At 40.4% G+C, this 22,790-nt stretch overlaps 1 protein-coding gene across 2 annotated transcripts in view; it reads right to left on the bottom strand.

Moving 5' to 3' along the window:
- Positions 1 to 5,717: 5,717 nt before the first annotated feature.
- The window catches only part of wdr37 (WD repeat domain 37), a 91,281-nt gene continuing 74,208 nt past the window's right edge, over positions 5,718 to 22,790 (bottom strand). For both annotated transcript variants that reach the window (XM_034171825.1, XM_034171816.1), the window contains exons 12-14: positions 18,458 to 18,592; positions 6,144 to 6,258; positions 5,718 to 6,068 (exon numbers count right to left, since the gene is read on the bottom strand). In XM_034171825.1, coding sequence (XP_034027716.1) covers positions 5,937 to 6,068; positions 6,144 to 6,258; positions 18,458 to 18,592 — 382 coding nt within the window. In that variant the 3' untranslated portion in view covers positions 5,718 to 5,936. The remainder of the gene's footprint in view (positions 6,069 to 6,143; positions 6,259 to 18,457; positions 18,593 to 22,790) is intronic.

Raw genomic sequence — 22,790 nt, 5'->3', positions numbered from 1 at the left:
TATAGTCTTAAACATGAGGCCCAGTAAAATTAATTTCGCTTCTTCATGAATGTTGAAATTATTCATTTTGTGCCTCAGAAAATATTTTCTGGACTTGTTCTTTGTTATATTTGATATATTTACAATTGTATGCAAAAGTTTTGGCACCCCTGATAATTTTCATGATTTTCCTTTATAAATCATTGGTTGTCTAGATCAGAAATTTCAGTTAAATATATCATATAGCAGACGAACACACTGATATTTGAGAAGTGAAATGAAGTTTTAGTATTTACAGAAAGTGTGCAATAATTATTTAAACAAAATTAGGCAGGTGCATAAATTTGGGCACCCTTGTCATTTTATTGATTTGAATACATTTAGCACTAATTATTGGAACACAAAATTGGTTTGGTAAGCTCGTTGACCCTTGACCTTCTTACACAGATGAATCCAATCATGAGAAAGGGCATTTAAGGTGGCCATTTGCAAATGTTTCCCCTCTTTGCATCTCTTCTAATGAGTGGCAACATGGGACCCTCTAAACAACTCTCAAATGACCTGAAAACAAAGACTGTTCAACATCATGGTTTAGGGGAAGGGTACAAAAAGCTATCTCAGAGATTTCAGCTGTCAGCTTCCACTGTGAGGAACATAGTGAGGAAATGGAAGACCACAGGCACAGTACTAGTTAAGGCCCAAAGTGGCAGGCCAAGAAAAATCTCAGATAAGCTGAAGCGAAGGATGGTGAGAACAGTCAGTCAATCCACAAACCTGCTCCAAAGACCTACAACATGATCTTGCTGCAGATAGTGTCTCTGTGCATTGTTCAACTAAACAGTGCACTTTGCACAAAGAGATGCTGGATGAGAGAGTAATGCAGAGGAAGCCTTTTCTGCGTACACACCACAAACAGTCGCTTGAGGTATGCTAAAGCACATTTGGACAAGCCAGTTTCATTTTGGAATAAGGTGCTGTGGACTGATGAAACTAAAATTGAGTTATTTGGACATAAGGGACGGTATGCACAGCTGAAAAACAACACAGCATTCCAAGAAAAACACTAGCTACCTACAGTAAAATTACAGTAAAAAATCTGTGGTGTGATTTTAAGCGGGCTGTCCATACTCGGAAACCAACAAACCTGAGAAGTTTTGTAAAGAAGAATGGTCCAAAATACCTTCAACCAGAATCCATACTCTCATTGGAAGCTATAGGAAACATTTACAGGCTGTTATTTCTGCAAAAGGAGGATGTACTAAATATTGATGTATTTTTTCTGTTGGGGTGCCCAAATTTATGCACCTGCCTAATTTTGTTTAAAGAATTATTGCACACTTTCTGTAAATCCTATAAACTTCATTTCACTTCTCAAATGTCACTGTTTGGATGCTGTATGATATATTTAACTGAAATTGCTGATCCAAACAACCAATGATTTGTAAAGGAAAATCATGGAAATCATCAGGGGTGCCCAAACTTTTGCAAACCACTGTATGTATTTTTAAATCAAAATACACTTTTTGTTGTGGGACTACTTTAGGTGTAGTGATCGCTTCTTGGTGATGAGGCCAGAGCACAGATGCACCCAGAATATTAAAAATATTAATTGTGATTCAGCCCAAATGAGAGAAACCACTGCCTGAACAGTGGCGAGTGGTCGAGGTTGGCTTGACACCAGAAGCGAGAGTCCACTCCGATCACCTCCCCACCTCACCGGCTGTAGATCTCCCCCGCGCCGCCACCGCAAAGAAAATATCCTTTTTGCGGCAATCGGGTTTGTGGTTAAGATTTACTGGAATAATTTATATATATATATATATATATATATATCTGAATGATATTCACATTTTGCAAGACCCGAGTTCACGTTTTAGGAGATCTTTTTTCAGTATTCATGTTTTGCAAGTAACAGTTTGCGTGTAATTCATGAATTTCAGCTGATTCACGTTTTGGGGGTCAACACACCTTCCTATTTGTTTCTATTAAAAATAAAAATCTGAATAAGAGACTGATCATCGGGGTGAGGGTTTGCAATCTGATTTGCAAAATAAGGAGGGTGGCGGTTAACATGTAGGAAGCTTTTGCTGTAGAAATAATTTCATATTTGTAAGGGCTATTAAGCACCTAAACAGCATAAAGTCTGTTGATGGTGTAAACAGTGTACAAATAGACATAAAGTTCCTAAAATAATTTAGTCCAAGATATCAGATTTACATACAGATTGATTTTCAAGAAATAGTATCTGCAATTGAAAAGAATAAAATGGTAAAAGGAGATTGTGTCAAGTCAGAAGAAGAACAAAGAAAAGAGTTGAGAGCCTGGAGAAAGAAGTCACACATTTATTGTAAAGTGTCAGAGAGCATGTACCCGTCGCTGTAAAGTATGCAAAGTAGACCACTTAATGAAGTCTGAGGTGAATATGTTTCACTACAGTGGAGTGAAGCCTGCCCACTTTTTTCCTCAGCCCTCCAGTCTGGCACACACTAATTTAATGTATCAATCTGAAATCACATTTCCTCAGCATTACAATTCACATGTGGGCTGTGGATCGGACTCGTCTTTATACCTGCAGATTAAAATGACATTGATACCTGCGGGCGACAGACTGAGTTCCTTAAATGAAAATGGGAGTAAGAATCCTATCTGCAGCATGCAGGGGAACATGCATTTGGAAACACTGATGTTTGAATGGATTGGACTAATGTACAATTTTCAAAGCAATGATAAGGCATTTCAATCACTTTATTACATTTGAGATTCATGCTTCTTCAAAATCAAGACAGAGAACAGTAAAGTGCAGTTTGAAGACCAATTTTTTTTTTTTTATTGTTGGATGACAATATTTTCGAGGTTTAGCACAGAGTTGAATATTGATGATCTGCAGATCAAAAGCTCCAGCATGACTTCATCTGTAACATATTGCAGATAGAATCTGAAATTTGGTTAAAACTAATTTGAATTTCAAGTCAACGTTACAACCAGTTGTATTGTTTGGATTCTAGATGCATTATTGCTCATGTATTCGGATAATAAACGTTTCTTATAGACAGAAAAACTACAACAAAGTTGCAAGAGATTGTACAAGGCAAAAGGTCTAATACAAGGTGTAAACACTGTGGGCCCCGTTTATACAGGCACAACAACCAGCACAACTGCACATGACAAGCTGGTATTTTCCAGACACTGACGCCACCTTCTGTGTCTGTTTGGTATTTTTGTGCAAAGGACAGAGAACAGGTGCAAACACGTAAGTTTCAATGAAGCAGGGTTTCCGGCTGCAAAATCAGCTGATAAAATGTTGATTCTGGATAAAAGATGAAAATTAGAATGCTGTGAACATTCTCACAAAATGACCCCCCTCAGCTTGGCTGTACTAGTTTCCTGCATGCATTATCGTCGGTAGTAAATGGATTATTCATTCCATTTGCCGTTGTGCAATAGTTCTTTTTTAGCATGCAATTTTGATGCTATATGAAATGTGCTCACACTACCTGGGGGCAACGTTTAGCTAAATATGGCGAAGTTTGTTTTGCTGGTGGACAGTGATCTGAAGGAGCTAATTGATGCTGCTAATTCGTCTAACACACACACAAAAAAATAAATCCACCACACCGTAAACTGTCTGAAGGCATGAAGAGCTGTTAGGATAGAAAAGCGGGACAAATTTCTAACACAATTTTTCGCTGGAGGGAGGAAAGCCGATGGCAATCTGAACACAAAGTCACTGTACGGCATCATGGACTACTGAGAACAATTTTGGACTCCTATTTAAAGTTTGTGTTGGACTCTTAAGCAGCAGTGACGATCACCAAAATGTAAGTTCCTTTTCTGTTGTTTATAAATTAATAAAATATCAAATGACAAGGATCTATTTTCATCATTATATAAAACAAATAATGAATGTTTTTTCCCATTCTTTCAATGGCACAAATATTTCATGAATATGACATTAAGTGACAATAATAAAAGATGTCACACCAGAATATTTCTCCTTCAAGCAAGTATGTAGAGCAGGAAGCTAAGTGGATCAGGAACCAGACAATCAAAATGTAGACCTGGGTTCGAATCCTGCTTATGCTACCTGTCTGTGTCCTTGGACAAGATGCTGAATCTGCACCGACTCAGTCCACCCAGCTGTAAAACGGGTACGAGCCCCGTCGGGGAAGTAATATGTATCAGACTGGTGCCTTATCCAGGCGGCAGTCGTAGACTCTCATCCGCTTCACACTGAACTCTGAAGATACAACAATTAAAAATGTAATTGCAATTATCCACCTTTGAAGATGATGGGCCGACATCTTGTTTTTACCACTGTGTGATGTTTCACTGAAATCCACAAACGCTTTGAGAGGAGTTGTGCTTACAAGGTCAGTATCATGTGATGCATCAGCTAAACAAAATTCCAATTATCTCCCTTTGAAAATGTCAGACCAGACAGATGTATGGTGATTCCTATACCTCCCCCCCTGCCTCCCCCCCACCCCAAATATTTTGTTTGCAGGAGGTACAGCTAAGAATGTGAACGTGCAATAATTCACTAAAAAATTTACATCAGTTTATTCTAATTAAACCTGCCAATAATTCCTGTGGTCACTTGTTTGCACCTGTCACTCTGCAGTGTTCATTCTTTCATTCAACCTTTTCTTTTTCCCATAGTGTTGGTGAAATGCATTTGTCCGGCACAGCTCTTTTAAACATATGAGTAATCAAGCAAGCTAACTTATACTATACCACACAAAGCAGGAAGCCGTTTGGAAAAGTTTTGTGCTGGTAGTTGTTTTGCGCGGGTAAAACAGAAAGCCCCATGAATCAAAGTTCATATTAACAGAAATGACCAGTAACACCACTTTATGATGACGCACACAGATTTAAGTTGGCAACACACTGATGATGTGTCTATTTCACAGACATTATATATATAGAGAGAGACCAGTCCATCCTGTCAAGACGTTCCATTCACAGAGCTCCAACAGGCTGGAAGGCTAAGCAGAGCCATACTGCAATTTAAATCAAATAATAATAATAATAATAATAATAATAATAACAACAAAAAATAACAACAAAAAACTTACTGTAAACATAGAACAAGGCAGACTTACAATATCTAACCTGAAAATATTGAAAACCACATCTGAACAACAGGCTCATTGTGAACTGAATACACAGAAGGCAAAAGGCGACCAAAAGCTTTACGAGTGGATGGCAGGTCCTACCTGAAATGTTTAAAGACACCTGTGTGCTGCAGAGCTTCTCTCTCAGGCCTGAAAATGATATGCTGCCTTCTATGATGAGAAGTCCTGTAAATCTATGCACAGTTAAAACACAGTCTTCGCTAAGCCCCACCTTCACATGATTTATAAACTGAGTAACCAGCAACGACCTGCAGAACACCTTGTTTTGGCTTTCAAATTCTCTGATAACTTTACAAATGACGAAAACCTAATTTATCTCCATAAAAGGAGAAGCGTTTTTCAGCAGCAAGTAAATGTCAGTGACGTGGACAGCAGCCTGTAGCTGTGGAGGCAACACACACACACACACACACACACACACACACACACACACACACACACACACACACACACACACACACACACACACACACACACACACACACACTGTATTGGATCACACACTGCTGTGAACGATCATCTAATCTCAGAAAGGTTAAACACAGAACATCACCTCAGACTTGACACATGATACTCTACACCAGGAAATGACAAAAATCCACTGCTGGGTTTTCTCTGTGGATGTGCACAAGCACAGACACAATCTGGACACAGTGTGATAATGAACAAGGGATTTCACACCTTTAGACTCAGCATCTAGGAAGCTGTGAGAATGTCACTACTAAAATGTGACAATGTGGAGGAACACTTCACATCTGGATTTAGGAGGCTACAGGGTGACAGGTGCTGTCCTATGTACACGGATGGATTGTGGAAGCCGCTTCACTTCTCCTGCAGCAGAGCGGGGATGTTGATGTTCCAGCCAATGGCCTGGCGGTCAAAACCACAGGTGAACAGGTTACATGACTGGTTCTCCTCGTTCCACGCTGTGCAACACACCATCCGCCTGTGGCCCTGCACAGATATGTGTATTGTAATTTCTGCTTTTAGCGAGTACACACACCCCTTCTTCTCATTTGTCTTTCTCACCATCCTGTTGCTACGAGGGAGCCTGGCCAGTCTCACACCATTCACATCAAACAGTCGGACTTGTCGATTGTCGTGTGGCAGAGCGATGATCTTCTGGTTGGCAGAGACACTTATCCTGTAAGATCAGATCAGAGTTCACACTGGGGGACCAGGGCCCTCACTCATCAACATCATGTGGACAAGCTTCTAAATTGACTCCTATGAACAAAATTTAGAATGTTGACATGTGCAGAAAAATTGTCTATGCACACCTGTGAGTATTTTGTGCTGATAAATCAGACAGGTTTGAAACCACTGTGCTAGTGCACGTTAATTTCCCATGAAGAGGAAGAAGTGATTCCTATCTGGGTAGTGAGACTCATCACACTGCTCATCCCAGGATAAAGTAATGTGACAGATAAGAGTCGACTGTTCTCCCTGAACAGACACCGGCCCATCACAGGTCACGTCCCAGCCAACGCCTTAACATCTAGGCGCACTGGGACAATGCAGTGTCTTGTCTAAGGACACAGACAGGTAGCACACACCTGGAACTGAACCCCAGCGTATATGTTGGTCATGAAACACCTACACCAGAGATCTACCTGCTGTACACTTACAGAAAGAACTGCCATAAACAGTTACACTGCATCCGGAAAGTATTCACAAGGCTTCACTATTTCCACATTTTGTTGTTACAGCCTTATTCCAAAATGGAGTAAATTCATTTCTCCCCTCAAAATCTTACAACACCCCATAATAACAACATGAAAAAAGTTTGTTTCTTTTTTTTTTTTTTTTTGCAAATTTATTAAAATAAAAAAAAAACCCCTAAGAAATCACATGTACATATGTACATAAGTATTCACACCCTTTGCTGTCTGTCCATTCCTCTTCGCAGTCCTCTCAAGTGCCATCAAGTTGGGTGGGGAGCGTCAGTTCAAAACCATTTTCAGATCTCTCCAGAGATGTTCAGTTGGATTCAGGTCTGGGCTCTGGATGGACCACTCATGGACATTCAAAGAGTTGTTCTGAAGCCACTCCTTTGATATCTTGCCTGTGTGCTTTGAGTCATTGTCCTGCTGAAAGATGAACCGTCGCCCCAGTCTGAGGCCAAGAGTGCTCTGGGGCAGGTTTTCATCCAGGATGTCTCTGTACTACATTCTTCTTTCCCTCAATCTTCACTAGTCTCCCAGTTCCTGCCTCTGAAAAACATTCTCACAGCATGATGCTGCCGCCACCATGCTTCACTGTAGGTATGGTGCCTGGTTTCCTCCAAAGATGACACCTGGCATTCAAGCCAAAGAACTCAATCATTGTCTCATCAGACTAGAGAATTTTGTTTCTCATGGTTTGAGAGACCTTCAGGTGCCTTTTGGCAAACTCCAGGTGGGCTGCCATGTGCCTTTTACTAAGGAGTAGCTTCTGTATGGCCATTGTACCACACAGGCCTGATTGGTGGATTGCTGCAAAGGTGGTTGTCCTTCTGGAAGAAGAGCTTCCAGTGTTGGAGCTCTGACAGAGTGACCATCAGGTTCCTTGTCACCTCCCTGATTAAGGCCCTTCTCCTCTGATCGTTCAGTTTAGATGGACGGCCAGCTCTTGGAAGGGTCCAGGTGGATCCAAACGTCTTCCATTTATGGATAATTGAGGCAACTGTGTTCACTGGCACCTTCAAAGCAGCAGAAACGTTTCTGTACCCTTCTCCAGATTTATGTCTCAAGACAATCCTGTCTCAGAGGTCTACAGAAAGTTCCTTTGACCTCATGCTTGGTTTGTGCCCCAACATGCACTGTCAACTTTGGGACCTTATATGTAGACAGGTGTGTGCCTTTCCAACTCATGTCCAATCAATTTACTCTAGGTGGACTCCAATTAAGCTGTAAAAACATCTCAAGGATGTTCAGTGGAAACACGATGCACCTGTGCACATTTCTGAGCTTCATGGCAAAGGGTGTGAGTACGTATGTACATGTGATTTCATAGTTGTTTATATATATATATATATATATATATATATATATATATATATATATATATATATACATACACACACAACCCCTATTCCAATGAAGATAGGACGTTGTGTGAAATGTAAATAAAAACAAAATACAATGATTTGCAAATCTTCTTCAACCTATATTCAATCGAATACACCACAAAGACAAGATATTCAATGTTCAAACTGATAAACTTTGTTTTTGTGCAAATTTGCTCATTTTGAAATGGATGCCTGCAACATATTTCAAAAAAGCTGGGACAGGGGCAACAAAAGACTGTTGATGAATGCTCAAAGAACACCTGTTTGGAGCATTCCATCGGTGAACAGGTTAATTGGAAACAGGTGAGTGTCATGACTGGGTATAAAAAGAGCATCCCCAAAAGGCTCAGCCGTTCACAAGCAAAGATGGGGCGAGGATCACCACTTTGTGAACAACCGCATGAAAAAAATCATCCAACAGTTTAAGAACAATGTTTCTCAATGTCCAATTGCAAGGAATTTATGGATTCCATCATCTACAGTCCATATTATAATCAGAAGATTCAGAGAATGTGGAGAATTTTCTACACGTAAGCGGCAAGGCTGAAAACCAACACTGAATGCCTTGACCTTCGATCCCTCAGGCGGCACTGCATTAAAAACTGACATCATTGTGTAAAGGATCTTACCGCGTGGGCTCAGGAACACTTCAGAAAACCATGTAATGGTTACACATCTGGTACATGGTTACATGTACCAGATGTGTATGTTGCCCATGGCATGGGCAACTTACACATCTGTGATGGCACCATCAATTCAATTTCAATTTATTTTCATTTATATAGCGCCAAATCACAACAGAGTTGCCTCAAAGCGCTTCACACAGGTAAGCTCTAACCTTACCAACCCCCAGAGCAACAGTGGTAAGGAAAAACTCCCTCTGAGGAAGAAACCTCAAGCAGACCAGACTCAAAGGGGTGACCCTCTGCTTGGGCCATGCTACAAACATAAATCACAGAACAATTCATGGATGAATATACAAGAAATGCTATTGGCGCACAGGACAGGAGGATGCCAACACTAATACAACTCCCATCTCTGGATGGAGCTGCACCTTAAACAGAGAAAAAACAGAATCAGGCATCAGAAAGACAAAAAAATACTGTATAATTTGCCAGCATTAAACAACAAGAAAAACAGAGAAATACTAAGGTGATCGCCAGCCACTGGCCCTAAACTTCACTAAAAGACCCAGACTTTAGGTAAAGTTGAGGCCGCAGCCCACTCCAATTACTAATAAATGAATTAAAACAGTAAAAAGTGTAAAACAAAACTGTACCAGTATGCTAGCCATATGAAAGGGAAAATAAGTGAGTCTTAAGTCTGGACATGAAAATCTCCACAGAATCTGACTGTTTTATTGACACAGGGAGATCATTCCACAGAACAGGGGCATGATAAGAGAAAGCTCTGTGAACCGCAGACTTATTATTCACCTTAGGGACACAAAGTAGTCCTGCACCCTGAGAATGTAAAGCCCGGGTCGGTACGTAAGGTTTAATTAGGTCAGCTAGGTAGGGAGGTGCCAGTCCATGAATAATTTTATAGGTTAGTAGCAGAACCTTAAAATCTGATCTCACTGGGACAGGAAGCCAGTGAAGGGATGCCAAAATGGGTGTAATGTGGTTGTACTTTCTGCTTTGTGTCAAAAGTCTGGCTGCAGCATTTTGAACCAATTGGAGACCCCTAGGATAGGGGTTCAGCATTATGGCAATGTACCATCAATGCTGAAAGGTACATCCAGGTTTTGGAGCAACACATGCTGCCATCCAAGCAACGTCTTTTTCAGGGACGTCCCTGCTTATTTCAGCAAGACAATGCCAAGCCACATTCTGCACGTGTTACAACAGCGTGGCTTCATAGTAAAAGAGTGTGGTTACTAGACTGGCCTGCCTGCAGTCCAGACCTGTTGGCCATTGAAAATGTGTGGCGCATTATGAAGCGCAAAATACGACAACGGAGACCCCGGACTGTTGAACAACTGAAGTCGTACATCAAGCAAGAATGGGAAAGAATTCCACCTACAAAGCTTCAACAATTAGTGCCCTCAGTTCCCAAACACAGCACTGAGTGTTGTTAGAAGGAAAGGTGATGTAACACACAGTGGTAAACATACCACTGTCCCATCTTTTTTGAAAAATCTCAATAGAAACAGTTTTAACATAGTCATTATGGGGTATTGTGTGTTGAATTTTGAGGGAAAAAATGAATTTCATCCATTTTGGAATAAGACTGCAAAATAACAAAATGTGGAAAAAGTGAAGCACTGTGAACTTCCTGGATGCACTGTGTTTAGTCAGCATTATAGCATCTATTTGAAAGCATCCTGACCAGAAAAAAAAACTATTTTTAGTTTAATTATCAACAAAAGGAATACTACAGCAAGAACAAGTTTGTCAGCTCTTGAGCTTTTACACATGCAATGCAGAAACCACTTGTTGGCAGTAAACGGCAGATGAAAAACCGGATTGTTTTCAATGAGAGGTTGACAGACAAATTCCACCACCTCTGGCTGTGAGCACTGTAGCCACACACCACAACAGCACTTGCCATCAAAGCTTAAAAATTTTCAGCTTTTACCGCTTACCACAGCAACAAGGGCAAACTGGATACTGAAAAATGAGAGAGGAATTAATCTACAACCTCAGAAAAAGTCAACTTTATAAGCTGTCATCAGAACTCTGCCTTCCCATTTGAATATACTCGTAACGCTGTGCAAAACACTAAAAATGTGCTGTATGTTTCAGTTAAATTAATTATTTTCCATGGTTTTACCAGTGAAATATGATCACACCTCACAACAACAGACAACAGAAATTATGCTTTTCTTTCTTTTATTCTTTATTGTTTATTTGATGAGGATAATGCACATTAATGAACACTTTGTACATTTTCATGCCATAGTGTAAATATGCCAGATACATCTCTTCTGGTTTGACAGGTTTGATTGTTTTTGAGCCATTTTTTAAGCTCATTTTTAAAAGCACTCAGGGTGGGACTGTCTCATATAGTTGTTGGAAGGCTGTTTCAGTTTGTACAACCCTTCACAGAAATGGTGTTTTGTCCTGTTGCAGTTTGTCTAAAGGGTACCTCACAGTCCCTCTAGAAACAGTCCTAGTCCTGAGGTTACGATCTCTATGTCTAATAAATTCCTCCAGAGGAGGAGGGGCTAGGCCATGGAGAGTTTTAGAAATAAGACAATCTGCTGTGATACTTGTTCTGTCACTGACATGAATGCAAAATAAATGTTGGAATGACATAAAATTTAAAAAAATAAAATACAGAAAAAATTCTAAAATGATGCACTTTAAATGTACATAGAAAACTAATCTCTGCAAAATGACATAAATTAAATCAAACTATAAAAGCCAAAATGATGAGCTGTAAATAAGTGCATCCTTTACTGTAATTTAATTTGACGTCATTCCAAGATTCTTGCCACTGTACATAAATACCTTATGAATGTAGTGCCTTTCGTAGGCGGCACAGTGCCTTAGTGGTTAGCACTGTTGCTTCACAGTGAAAAGGTCCCACATTCTTTTCCTATATTGTCCTTCCTGTGTGTGGCGTTTGCATGTTTTCTCATGTGCCGGCCAAGTAACAAATAAGATGGTGAACAGGTGTATTTTTATAAGGTCCTGCAATACCAGTTTTATTAATTGTCCAGTGTTTCCATGGGTGAGATTTTTTTGAGGTTGAAGTGGAAGTGCTTTGTACACTCCTCTCAGAAAGAGTGGAGAAACTGCAGCTGGCACAGCGTGAGAAAATGGGCTTCAAAAAAGCACTTGGATCTATTCCTTCAATTCGTGTGTCCAGCAGAACTAAGCATGTTGCCTCTCCCAAGAGCGTGGAACGGGAATGAGAAGTGTTTGGTTTTTTCTTGGCCCCGTCACTGTGGGCAGCGGATTGGGGATTAATTGTGGAGAAAGAAGAATTTTACCCGTGTGTTTATGTGTGACATGAAGACTGAGAGTGTGTGACTGCTGTCTTAATGGAAGAGCCACGACACGGAGACCGGCTCAGCCCACAGCTGTTTAATGGTGGTATCTTACTGGATCAATGACTGTGGATGATCGGATCTTTACTGACGGTCATATGTTTGTACAATTTGGAGGTTTTGAAAGCAGAATTCTGGGGGATGCATGTCTTAGGATATCTATTCATTAATACTTTGTGCTTATTTTTGTTTAGGTTTTTTTTGTTGTTTTGTTTTAATACAAAATGTAATGCAGATTCATTTACTGGTGGAAGCCCAAGTACGAAACTGTAACTGGACACGTGAATGACCTTCACACAGCTAAAAATCCGTTCCAAACGTTACATAATGACTATGAATAAAAATGGCTCTGAGTCTGTCTTGTATTTTTCTGACGCACTCTGACTTATTTTACTTTAATGAACTGTATCAGGGCCCGCACAAGTTAAAGCATGGGAAGAAATGCTTTGTAATCTGGTATAATAGCGTTGACTGGAGTGAGATTGCCCTTTAAGGTGTTTTTGGGGGGCAGGGGCTTTCCACTTCTCACCCCTGTGGGTCTGTCCCTGCATGTGAGGCCTGCACCGTCCATGTGGACTGTAGAATAGACAAGAAAAGCAAGGGGGTTCGCTGGATGTTTTTACTCACTCTTATCAGCTCTGCACAATCAAACAACGATGACAGACTTGGAATGTTGATGATCTAAAAGAGACTTATTGTGTTTAAAGTGAAGGAACATAAACATAAAGATGGTACCTGCAGTGTGCATGGCGAAACGTCTCCCAGCTCTCAGTTTTCTATTACTGTTTCTTTTGCTTCTGTGGCAACGAAATGTTTCAGCTTTCATTGTGTATGATCGCCAGTTACCTTTAAGTATTAGTGATGATCATGAGAGATTTTTAAAGCAAGTATATTTTGATGATTTTACTTTTTGCCCATCACCACCTTTTCTCTCTGCGGTGCCAGATTACCTGAGGCGTGCACCCGCAGTTGTACCCTGGAAGAAACGCCAGAGGAGACGGGGTAAATGAGGTGGAGTACTCGTGAGAGTAACGGCTTACTTCCGGTCCCTTCATGGGCATAATTTTGAACTGCAACGCCGCTGTCTCTTTCCGGCAAACCAAGCCTCTCCGGCAACGCGCTGGATTATTCCCGTCGCTTGTGACGGCACTGTTGTGGAGCAGTGTGCAACGGTGCTGGAGTACTATCCTCGGCGACGTCAAGTTCCAGACCTCGGTGTGGATTTTAGGAATCTTCGATTGTTTTCCCGAGAACTATGTTCACAGACGGCTGACGACTTCACCCTTCATCTATCTCTGATGAACACAAGGTCTGTGAGCAATAAAACTTTTATTCTCAATGACTTTTTTACATCCCGGGAGCTGGACTTCATGCTTTTAACAGAGACATGGCTTCAGGCTGGCGAGTCCTTCGCCTTGTCGGAGCTACTTCCCCCGGGTTGCTCCTTCTTCAGCTCCCCTCGCACTACAGGCAAAGGCAGTGGTTTGGCGACAGTGTTTAAATCTGACTTTGTTTGCTGCCCACTTCCCACTAAAGCCTATGCGAGCTTCGAGCTACAGCTCTTTGAAATCAGATTGGATATACCTGTTTTGTGCGCACTCATCTATCGCCCTCCTAAATTTAACAAAGATTTTATAAATGACTTTTCTGACTTTGTGGCAGGTATTGCTCTTAATCGTAACGCATTTTTAATTGCTGGGGATTTTAATATTCATGTGTGTTGTCCATTCAAGCCCTTGGTCAATGACTTTCTTAACGTTGTGGACTCTTTTAATCTTAAGCAGGCAGTAAATGTCCCGACCCATGACAAGGGTCATACTCTGGACCTTATCTTATTCAGTGGTCTAAATGTGAACATCATAGAGATCTGTAACGCAGGCATATCGGACCATTTTCCTGTGTTTTTTCTGTCGCGGTGTCCTCCGCTATTAGGAAACAATGCATTCCGGCGCACCAGCGGCGCGCTATTTTGCCCCGCTAGTGCGCCACTCTTTTCTGCTGCGTTTCATGCTTCTGAACTTATGTCTTACGATTCTAATACAAATATTGATGAGTTGGTTAGCTTGTTCAATACTACGTGTTCAGAGATTCTCAATGTTGTCGCCCCTTTCACTAATCCGCGTGTAAAACGCTCTGAGTCATGGCATAATGACATCACGCGCGCACGCAGACGGGAATGCCGCCGTGCAGAACGGAAATGGAAGAAAGATCAACTTCAAGTATCACTGGGGATTTTAAGACATTCACTTACGAATTATCAAGATGGTGTTAAGACTGCAAAATCAGAGTATATGGCAAATATTGTGTCTACAAATCTTCACAAACCCCAGGTTCTTTTTAATGTTTTGAACAAAATTGTTAACCCTATTGATTCAACTGGTGCTGTTCCCTCTGTTTCTTTGTGTGACAAAGTGTCAATTTTTCAGTGACAAAATCTCACTCATTTGATCCTCTTTGCCAACTGTCATCACTGACCCCTGCATCATTCCTGAGTGCACAGTTGTTTTTAGACAATTCGAGCCTATTTCTCTGTGTGACCTATCTAAAACTGTTCAAAGTTTAAGGCCTTCAGACTGTGCACTGGATTTCCTTCCTGCTAAGCTTTTGAAAGAAGTCCTTGATTCAGTTGGCCCTTGTATTTTACAGTTGATTAATGCCTCTCTGACTTCAGGTGTCGTTCCTCGTTCCTTTAAAGAGGCCATAATACAGCCCCTCTTAAAAAAACATAATTTGGACCCTGCTATTTTTTCTAATTATAGACCCATTTCTAAGATGCCATTTTTATCTAAAATACTTGAAAAGGTGGTCTATACTCAATTACAGTCGCACCTTACTGCATTTGACATAACTGAAAAATTCCAGTCTGGTTTTAAACCTTTGCACAGCACTGAAACTGCTCTTTTAAAAGTTTTTAATGATCTTCTTTTAATCATGGACTCTGGCAGCTCAGTTGTGCTTGTGCTTTTAGCTTTAACTGCAGCCTTTGACACTGTTGACCACCAAATCTTATTATCTCACCTTGAATCGTGCATTGGATTAAATGGCACAGTGCTCAAATGGTTCAAGTCCTATTTGACTGGTCGGTGCTTTTCTGTAAACCTTGGTCCCTTTGCGTCACAGAAAGCCCCTTTGACTTGTGGAGTACCTCAAGGTTCAATTTCAGGGCCAATTCTATTTTCGCTCTATTTGCTTCCTTTGGGATCAATTTTTAAGAAATATAACATTCAGTTTCACTGCTTTGCTGATGATGTGCAGATTTATCTACCTCTGAACCTTAAAACAAACTCATCTGCCATCCTACAGACGTGCTTTCAAGAAGTCAAAGACTGGATGTCTTTAAACTTTTTGAATCTAAATGAAAGCAAAACAGAGACTGTGGTCCTTGGTGACCTTGACCTTTCTGCCATTGGTTCACTCGCCTCCTACTGTCGTTCATCTGCTAAGACCCTTGGTGTTTTTATAGACAGCTCTCTTAAATTCGAGAAGAAGATCAACACAGTGGTCAAAACAAGCTTCTTCCAGCTTAGACTTTTAAGTAAAGTCAAGCGTTACCTGCCCCCAAAACAGCTGGAACAGGTTGTGCATGCCTTGATCACGTCTCATTTAGACTACTGCAATTCTCTGTATGTTGGTCTTAATCAGTCGTCTTTGCATCGCCTCCAGATGGTGCGAAATGCAGCTGCGCGTCTGCTCACTGGAGCCAAACGCACCAACACATTTCTCCTGTTTTATCTTCACTGCACTGGTTACCTGTTGCTTTTAGAATCGATTTTAAGATTTTGTTGCTTGTTTTTGAATCAATTCACAGTCAAGCCCCAGTCTATTTATCTGATATGCTGTCATTGCACACTCCAGGGAGAGCTCTGTGCTCCGCGGACCAGAGTTTACTGGTCTGTCCCAGGTCTAAGCTGAAGACCAGGGGAGACAGAGCCTTTGCTGTTGCGGGGCCCAAGCTCTGGAACTCTCTGCCATTGAATGTCCGACTGGCTCCTTCAATTGACTCTTTTAAGACTCTTTTAAAGACATCTTTTTGCACTGGCTTTTAACACAAGATGAGCTGAATACTGCCACATCTTTTATTGTCTTGTTGATTCATTTTGTTCTTGTATTTAACTAAATATAATTTTAATTCCTTTTACTGTACAGCACTTTGGGGCAGTGTTGACTGTTTGTAAATGTGCTTTATAAATAAACCTGACCTTGACCTTGACTGTGTTTGTGCATTTTTTTTTTTTAAATAGAAGGCACTGTGTGTTGATCAAATGCTGACTGCTCGCTCCACCTCGCAGATGAAGCGAGAGGAAGTGCGCATTTTTTAGTGAATCATGTTTAACTGACTAATCAAAAAATTAATTTACCAGGCTGATACTTAGTGGACTCGATCAGAGTTTTCATCTATTCGTCAACAGAGAGCATCGCAAATTTATCAATGTGGCTTTTAAAGAAATCAATGCGGAAAAGCTGCACTCCACTTTTTCACAGGCTGTGTTCACAATGTGCACAATTGCACATGCTGCCTCTCCACTCACAGTGATTTTACTAGTGATCACTAGTGATTCACTAGTTGTTGTTCTGGAATATACACAGTTCAACTTGGTCATGGATAAGCACAATGACACACAGTTGACTTGAAACGCAACAAAGTAGACTTGGTGTTGGTCTTCAAGATCACAAACTGTCACAGTTTGTGATCTTGAAGACCAACACCAAGTCTACTTTGTTGCGTTTCAAGTCAACTGTGTGTCATTGTGCTTATCCATGACCAAGTTGAACTGTGTATATTCCAGAACAACAACACCATTTCTCTCCAGGACACAAGTTCCTCCTCGACATTTAAACAGACTGAGTCACCCATCACAACAACTGGCACTAACTGTTCATTCATTTGAGAAAACATCTGCTCACCATGTGAACTCCTGTTTTAACCCATCACTGTCTTAGAAGCCTGTGGATCCTCATTTTTCTCCTTTCTTTTTTAACTTTCTTGAGAATTGTTCTAAAATGACTTAAGTAGCTCTTACATTGGGCTTCAGAGGTGAGTCATCCTGAGCAGACATACCCCTCAGCACAGCTCAAGTCAGAGAACTGCCAACCACCAGCCCACAATCAACCCGACAGCGCAAGGTAAGTCTGGTGTTAACTCCAGGCGACCTCACACTCCAGACGTGACAGCTCTCAGTAAAACTTTCAATTATCAATGTGAAAATTGGATGAGCCACCCCTAGTGAAACCAGGGCAGCAAAGAGCAGGACCAAACTCTTGGAGAGAAACAGGTGGAAGAAAAGGTACTAGTTTTATCAACCTGTTCCCAATGTACCAGTTACACGCTAACCTCCGCTAACTCAACGCTAACTTCCGCTTTTGTCAAAAGCTCATGTACACACAGATGCACACACTCTTGCAGACAATGTAAATATTGTTTATGATTGATTGATTGGTAGAGGGGCTTTATTGAACACAGGATCTTAATAATTAATTAAACAACTGCAAATTATAAAAAAGACAATGCTCATACAGTTAAGGGTATTTTAGCATTGCGTTATATTACACTGGTCATCATGATTTTTCTTGCATGGAGTTTTTCAACAGATTTTGGGCAAACTGGCTGCGCTGAATACGAATCTAGTGTTAGTTTTTGCCAGTCACATTACACTTTTGAGACATGAAAACATATTTATCGTATCAAGCATTGAAGCAAATGCTACAGTCTCGCACACCTCTTCAGCGCCACAAGATATATTACGGCTCTTTGTTCACATTTCATGAACCTGGTTTAAAAACGATGCTTTTGAACCTGCTTTTGTGCATGATTAGTGGCGTCAAGTTCATGACTGAATGAGCAACTTTTGCGTAATCCGTCAATACGGAACATGCAGATTGCAAACAAAAAAAAATGCGATGTGACAGAGAAAATCTGAGCTCAGATTCGGATTCACTACCCCAAATTACCCTAAATCAGTTCTCAAAGTCCATGCAAGAAAAAGTTATATATTTTCTTTTTTTTTGACCAGTGTTATAATATACTGTATTTTTTTTTTAAAGTTTTGATTGCTTTAATTGTTAAGTAGGTCAACGCAACATCAAAGCTCTCTCTCTGTAAAACATTCTTAGCGATGGATGGCACTGTCAGATTACTTTGCTTGCCATTTAATATACGATCATTAAAGCTTAACGCTAGTTTAGCGATAGTCTTAACTAACCTTTACTTCGCAACAACAAGGAGCTCTAATGATGCTGGAAGTAACTGTGTGACTGAACCAGAACAGCTGGACTACATCCTTTCCTGCTTTCACCTACCTGTTGACAGCTGAGTCAGTGCGGATGGTTGCTATTGGCGACCTCATGTTCTTCAAATCCCAGACCTTAACAGTGCGGTCGTCACTTCCTGAAACCACATTGTCACCTACTGTGAACACAGCTGATGTCACCGTGCTACAGGAGACAAAAATGGAAAAGATTCAGAAGACTTTACACATTTAAGTCCATATTTAAATACCGAGACAAATTTAGAGAAACAAACCTTATGATAAGTTATCTATTTATAGTCTAGCCAGCTCTCCCCCACCAGCATTTTTTATTCTTCAAATACACATAAATATGAGTCCACACGATTCTCAGCGAGATATGTGAAGCCTACTCAAATAAACTCTCGACAGGACCAAGTTAAAGCTCTGTGATTCTTAATTTAAAATGTGAATGTAGTGTGAAGTTCCTTTACAAACACTTCCACCTATCACCTTCTGCAAGGAGAGGGGAAAAGAAAGACAGGAAGATGACACGTGTCACATAGGCTCACAGCAGGTTGACGGGTTAAATAACTACATTGCGTGTGGGGACGGATACAATACAAATGTGGGTCGTTACACTTTCACTTTTAGGTTCATATTTTGGAAATAAATTAACCAATTTAATTTATCCTTCCAACGTTTCTGGATAGAATAATTCTGTCACTCGCTTTTCCCTCCAACCCCCCCCCCCCCCCCCCACACACACACACACACAGCAGGTTAACGCTGCCTCCTACAGAGCAGGAGACAAGAGGGCTCGAACCACCCCACTCACTAAAATGTTGGAGACTTAATGAAACAAATAAGCATGTGTGTAGAGTCTTACTGTGTATTCTACGTACAATTCTGTGCACGGAACCATCTGGCCCATCACAGGTCACTTCCAGATCAAGGCCTTAACAACTAGGCGCACTGGGACAATGCAGTGCCTTGTCTACAGACACAGACAGGTAGCACACACCTGGAACTGAACCCCAGCCTATATGTTGGTCGTCAAACACCAACACCATCTACAGGCTCTACACTTACAGAAAGAACTGCCATAAACAGTTACAGTGCATCTGGAAAGTATTCACAGGTCTTCACTATGTCCACACTTTGTTGTTACAGCTTTATTCCAAAATGGAGTAAATTCATTTCTCCCCGCAAACTTCTACTCACAACACCCCATAATGATAACTTGAAAAAAGTTTCTTTTTTATTTTATTTTTGCAAATTTGTTAAAAAATAATAACCAATAAATCACGTGTACACAAGCATTCACCCCTTTGCTCAATACTTTGTTGATGCATCTTTGGCAGCAATTACAGTCTCAAGCCTTCTAGAATATGATGCCACAAGATCTTTTTCCTATTTTTTCCTTTTCCGTTTATTGTTCATGCACCAATTACTTCTCACAGAAGTATTTTCCTTTTCTTTTTGTTGTTATTTATGCACCAATGACACCAGATCAAATTCTTTGTATGTGGGAACGTACTTGGCAATAAATTTGATTTTCCTTCTCATTCTTATTTGGGCAATTTTGCCCATTCCTCTTTACAGCACCTCTCAAGCTCCATCAGGTTGGATGGGGAGCATCGGTGCACAGCCACAAAGGTTCTCTCTCCACAGAGGAATGCTGGAGCTCTCAGAGAGTGATCATCAGGCGGCCAGCTCGAAGAAGAGTCCTGGTGGATCCGAACGTCTTCCATTTATGCATGATGGAGGCCACTGTGCTCATTGGGTTCTTCATGCAGCAGAAATGTTTCTGTACCCTTCCTCAGATTTATGCATCAAGACAACTTGTGCCTCGGAGGTCTACAGACAATTCCGTTGACTTCACGCTTGGTTTGTGCTCTGACATGCACTGTTAATGGTGGGACCTTATATATAGACAGGCTGATGCTGAGACGCTGATCCATGCGTTTATCTCTTCAAGATTGGACTACTACAATATTCTATTTTCTGGTTTACAGCAGTCCAGCATTAGGGGTCTCCAATTGGTTCAAAATGCTGCAGCCACACTTCTGACACAAAGCAAAGTTCAACCATATTACATCCATTTTGGCATCCCTTCACTGGCTTCCTGTCCCAGTGAGATCAGATTTTAAGGGTAAAAAAGAAAGAAAGAAGAATTTCATCCATTTTGGAATAAGGCCATAACATAACAAAAAGTGGAAAAAGTGAAGAGCTGTGAATACTTTACCGATACTATATATATATATATATATATATATATATATATATATATATATATATATATATATATATATATATATATATATAAAATCAAATCAATTTTATTTATATAGCTCCAAATCACAACAAACAGTCGCCCCCAAGGCGCTTATACAACCTCTGGCAATAATTATGGAATCACCGGCCTCGGAGGATGTTCCTTCAGTTTTTTAATTTTGTAGAAAAAAAGCAGATCACAGACATGACACAAAACTAAAGTCATTACAAATGGCAACTTTCTGGCTTTAAGAAACACTATAAGAAATCCAGAAAAAAAAATTGTGGCAGTCAGTAATGGTTACTTTTTTAGACCAAGCAGAGGGAAAAAAATATGGACTCACTCAATTCTGAGGAAAAAATTATGGAATCACCCTGTAAATTTTCATCCCCAAAACTAACATCTGCATCAAATCGGATCTGCTCGTTAGTCTGCATCTAAAAGGAGTGATCACACCTTGGAGAGCTGTTGCACCAAGTGGACTGACATTAATCATGGCTCCAACACGAGAGATGTCAACTGAAACAAATGAGAGGATTATCAAACTCTTAAAAGAGGGTAAATCATCACGCAATGTTGCAAAAGATGTTGGTTGTTCACAGTCAGCTGTGTCTAAACTCTGGTCCAAATACAAACAACATGGGAAGGTTGTTAAAGGCAAACATACTGGTAGACCAAGGAAGACATCAAAGCGTCAAGACAGAAAACTTAAAGCAATATGTCTCAAAAATCGAAAATGCACAACAAAACAAATGAGGAACAAATGGGAGGAAACTGGAGTCAACGTCTGTTAGCAAACTGTAAGAAACCACCTAAAGGAAATGGGATTTACATACAGAAAAGCTAAACGAAAGCCATCATTAACACCTAAACAGAAAAAAACAAGGTTACAATGGGCTAAGGAAAAGCAATCGTGGACTGTGGATGACTGGATGAAAGTCATATTCAGTGATGAATCTCGAATCTGCATTGGGCAAGGTGATGATGCTGGAACTTTTGTTTGGTGCCGTTCCAATGACATTTATAAAGATGACTGCTTGAAGAGAACATGTAAATTTCCACAGTCATTGATGATGCATGTCAGGTAAAGGCACTGGGGAGATGGCTGTCATTACATCATCAATAAATACACAAGTTTACATTCATATTTTGGACACTTTTCTTATCCCATCAATTGAAAGGATGTTTGGGGATGATGAAATCATTTTTCAAGATGATAACGCATCTTGCCATAGAGCAAAAACTGTGAAAACATTCCTTGCAAAAAGACACATAGGGTCAATGTCATGGCCTGCAAATAGTCCAGATCTTAATCCAATTTTAAATCTTTGGTGGAAGTTGAAGAAAATGGTCCATGACAAGGCTCCAACCTGCAAAGCTGATCTGGCAACAGCAATCAGAGAAAGTTGGAGCCAGACTGATGAAGAGTATTGTTTGTCACTCATTGAGTCCATGCCTCAGAGACTGCAAGATGTTATAAAAGCCAGAGGTGGTGCAACAAAATACTAGTGATGTGTTGGAGCGTTCTTTTGTTTTTCATGATTCCATAATTTTTTCCTCAGAACTGAGTGATTCCATATTTTTTTTCCCTGTGCTTGGTCTAAAAAAGTAACCGTTACTGACTGCCACAATATTTTTTCCTGATTTCTTATAGTGTTTCTTAAAGCCAGAATGTTGCCATTTGAAATAACTTTAGTTTTGTGTCTGTGATCTGCTTTTTTTCTACAAAATTAAACAACTGAATGAACATCCTCCGATGCCGGTGATTCTATATATATATATATATATATATATATATATATATATATACACACACACACACACACACACACACACACACACACACATACACAGACAGAGTGGTGAAAATAAGTATTTGACCACCTGTCAGTTTCGCAGGTTTTCCCACCTACAAAGAATGGAGCGGTCTGTAATTTTTATCGTAGATACACTTGTGAACAACTGTGAGAGACAGGTCTCACAGACCTGTTAATTTTTCTTTAAGAAGCCCTCTTATTCTGCGCTCTTTACCTCTATTTATTGCACCTGTTTGAACTTGTTAACTGTATAAAAGACACCTGTTCACACAATCAATCACACTCCAACCTGTCCACCATAGCTAAGACCA

Source organism: Thalassophryne amazonica, chromosome 1 (genome assembly GCF_902500255.1).
Source record: "Thalassophryne amazonica chromosome 1, fThaAma1.1, whole genome shotgun sequence".
Lineage (NCBI taxonomy): Eukaryota > Metazoa > Chordata > Actinopteri > Batrachoidiformes > Batrachoididae > Thalassophryne > Thalassophryne amazonica.
The sequence above is the reverse complement of the archived record's forward strand: the minus strand, read 5'-3'. Positions and strand labels throughout refer to the sequence as shown.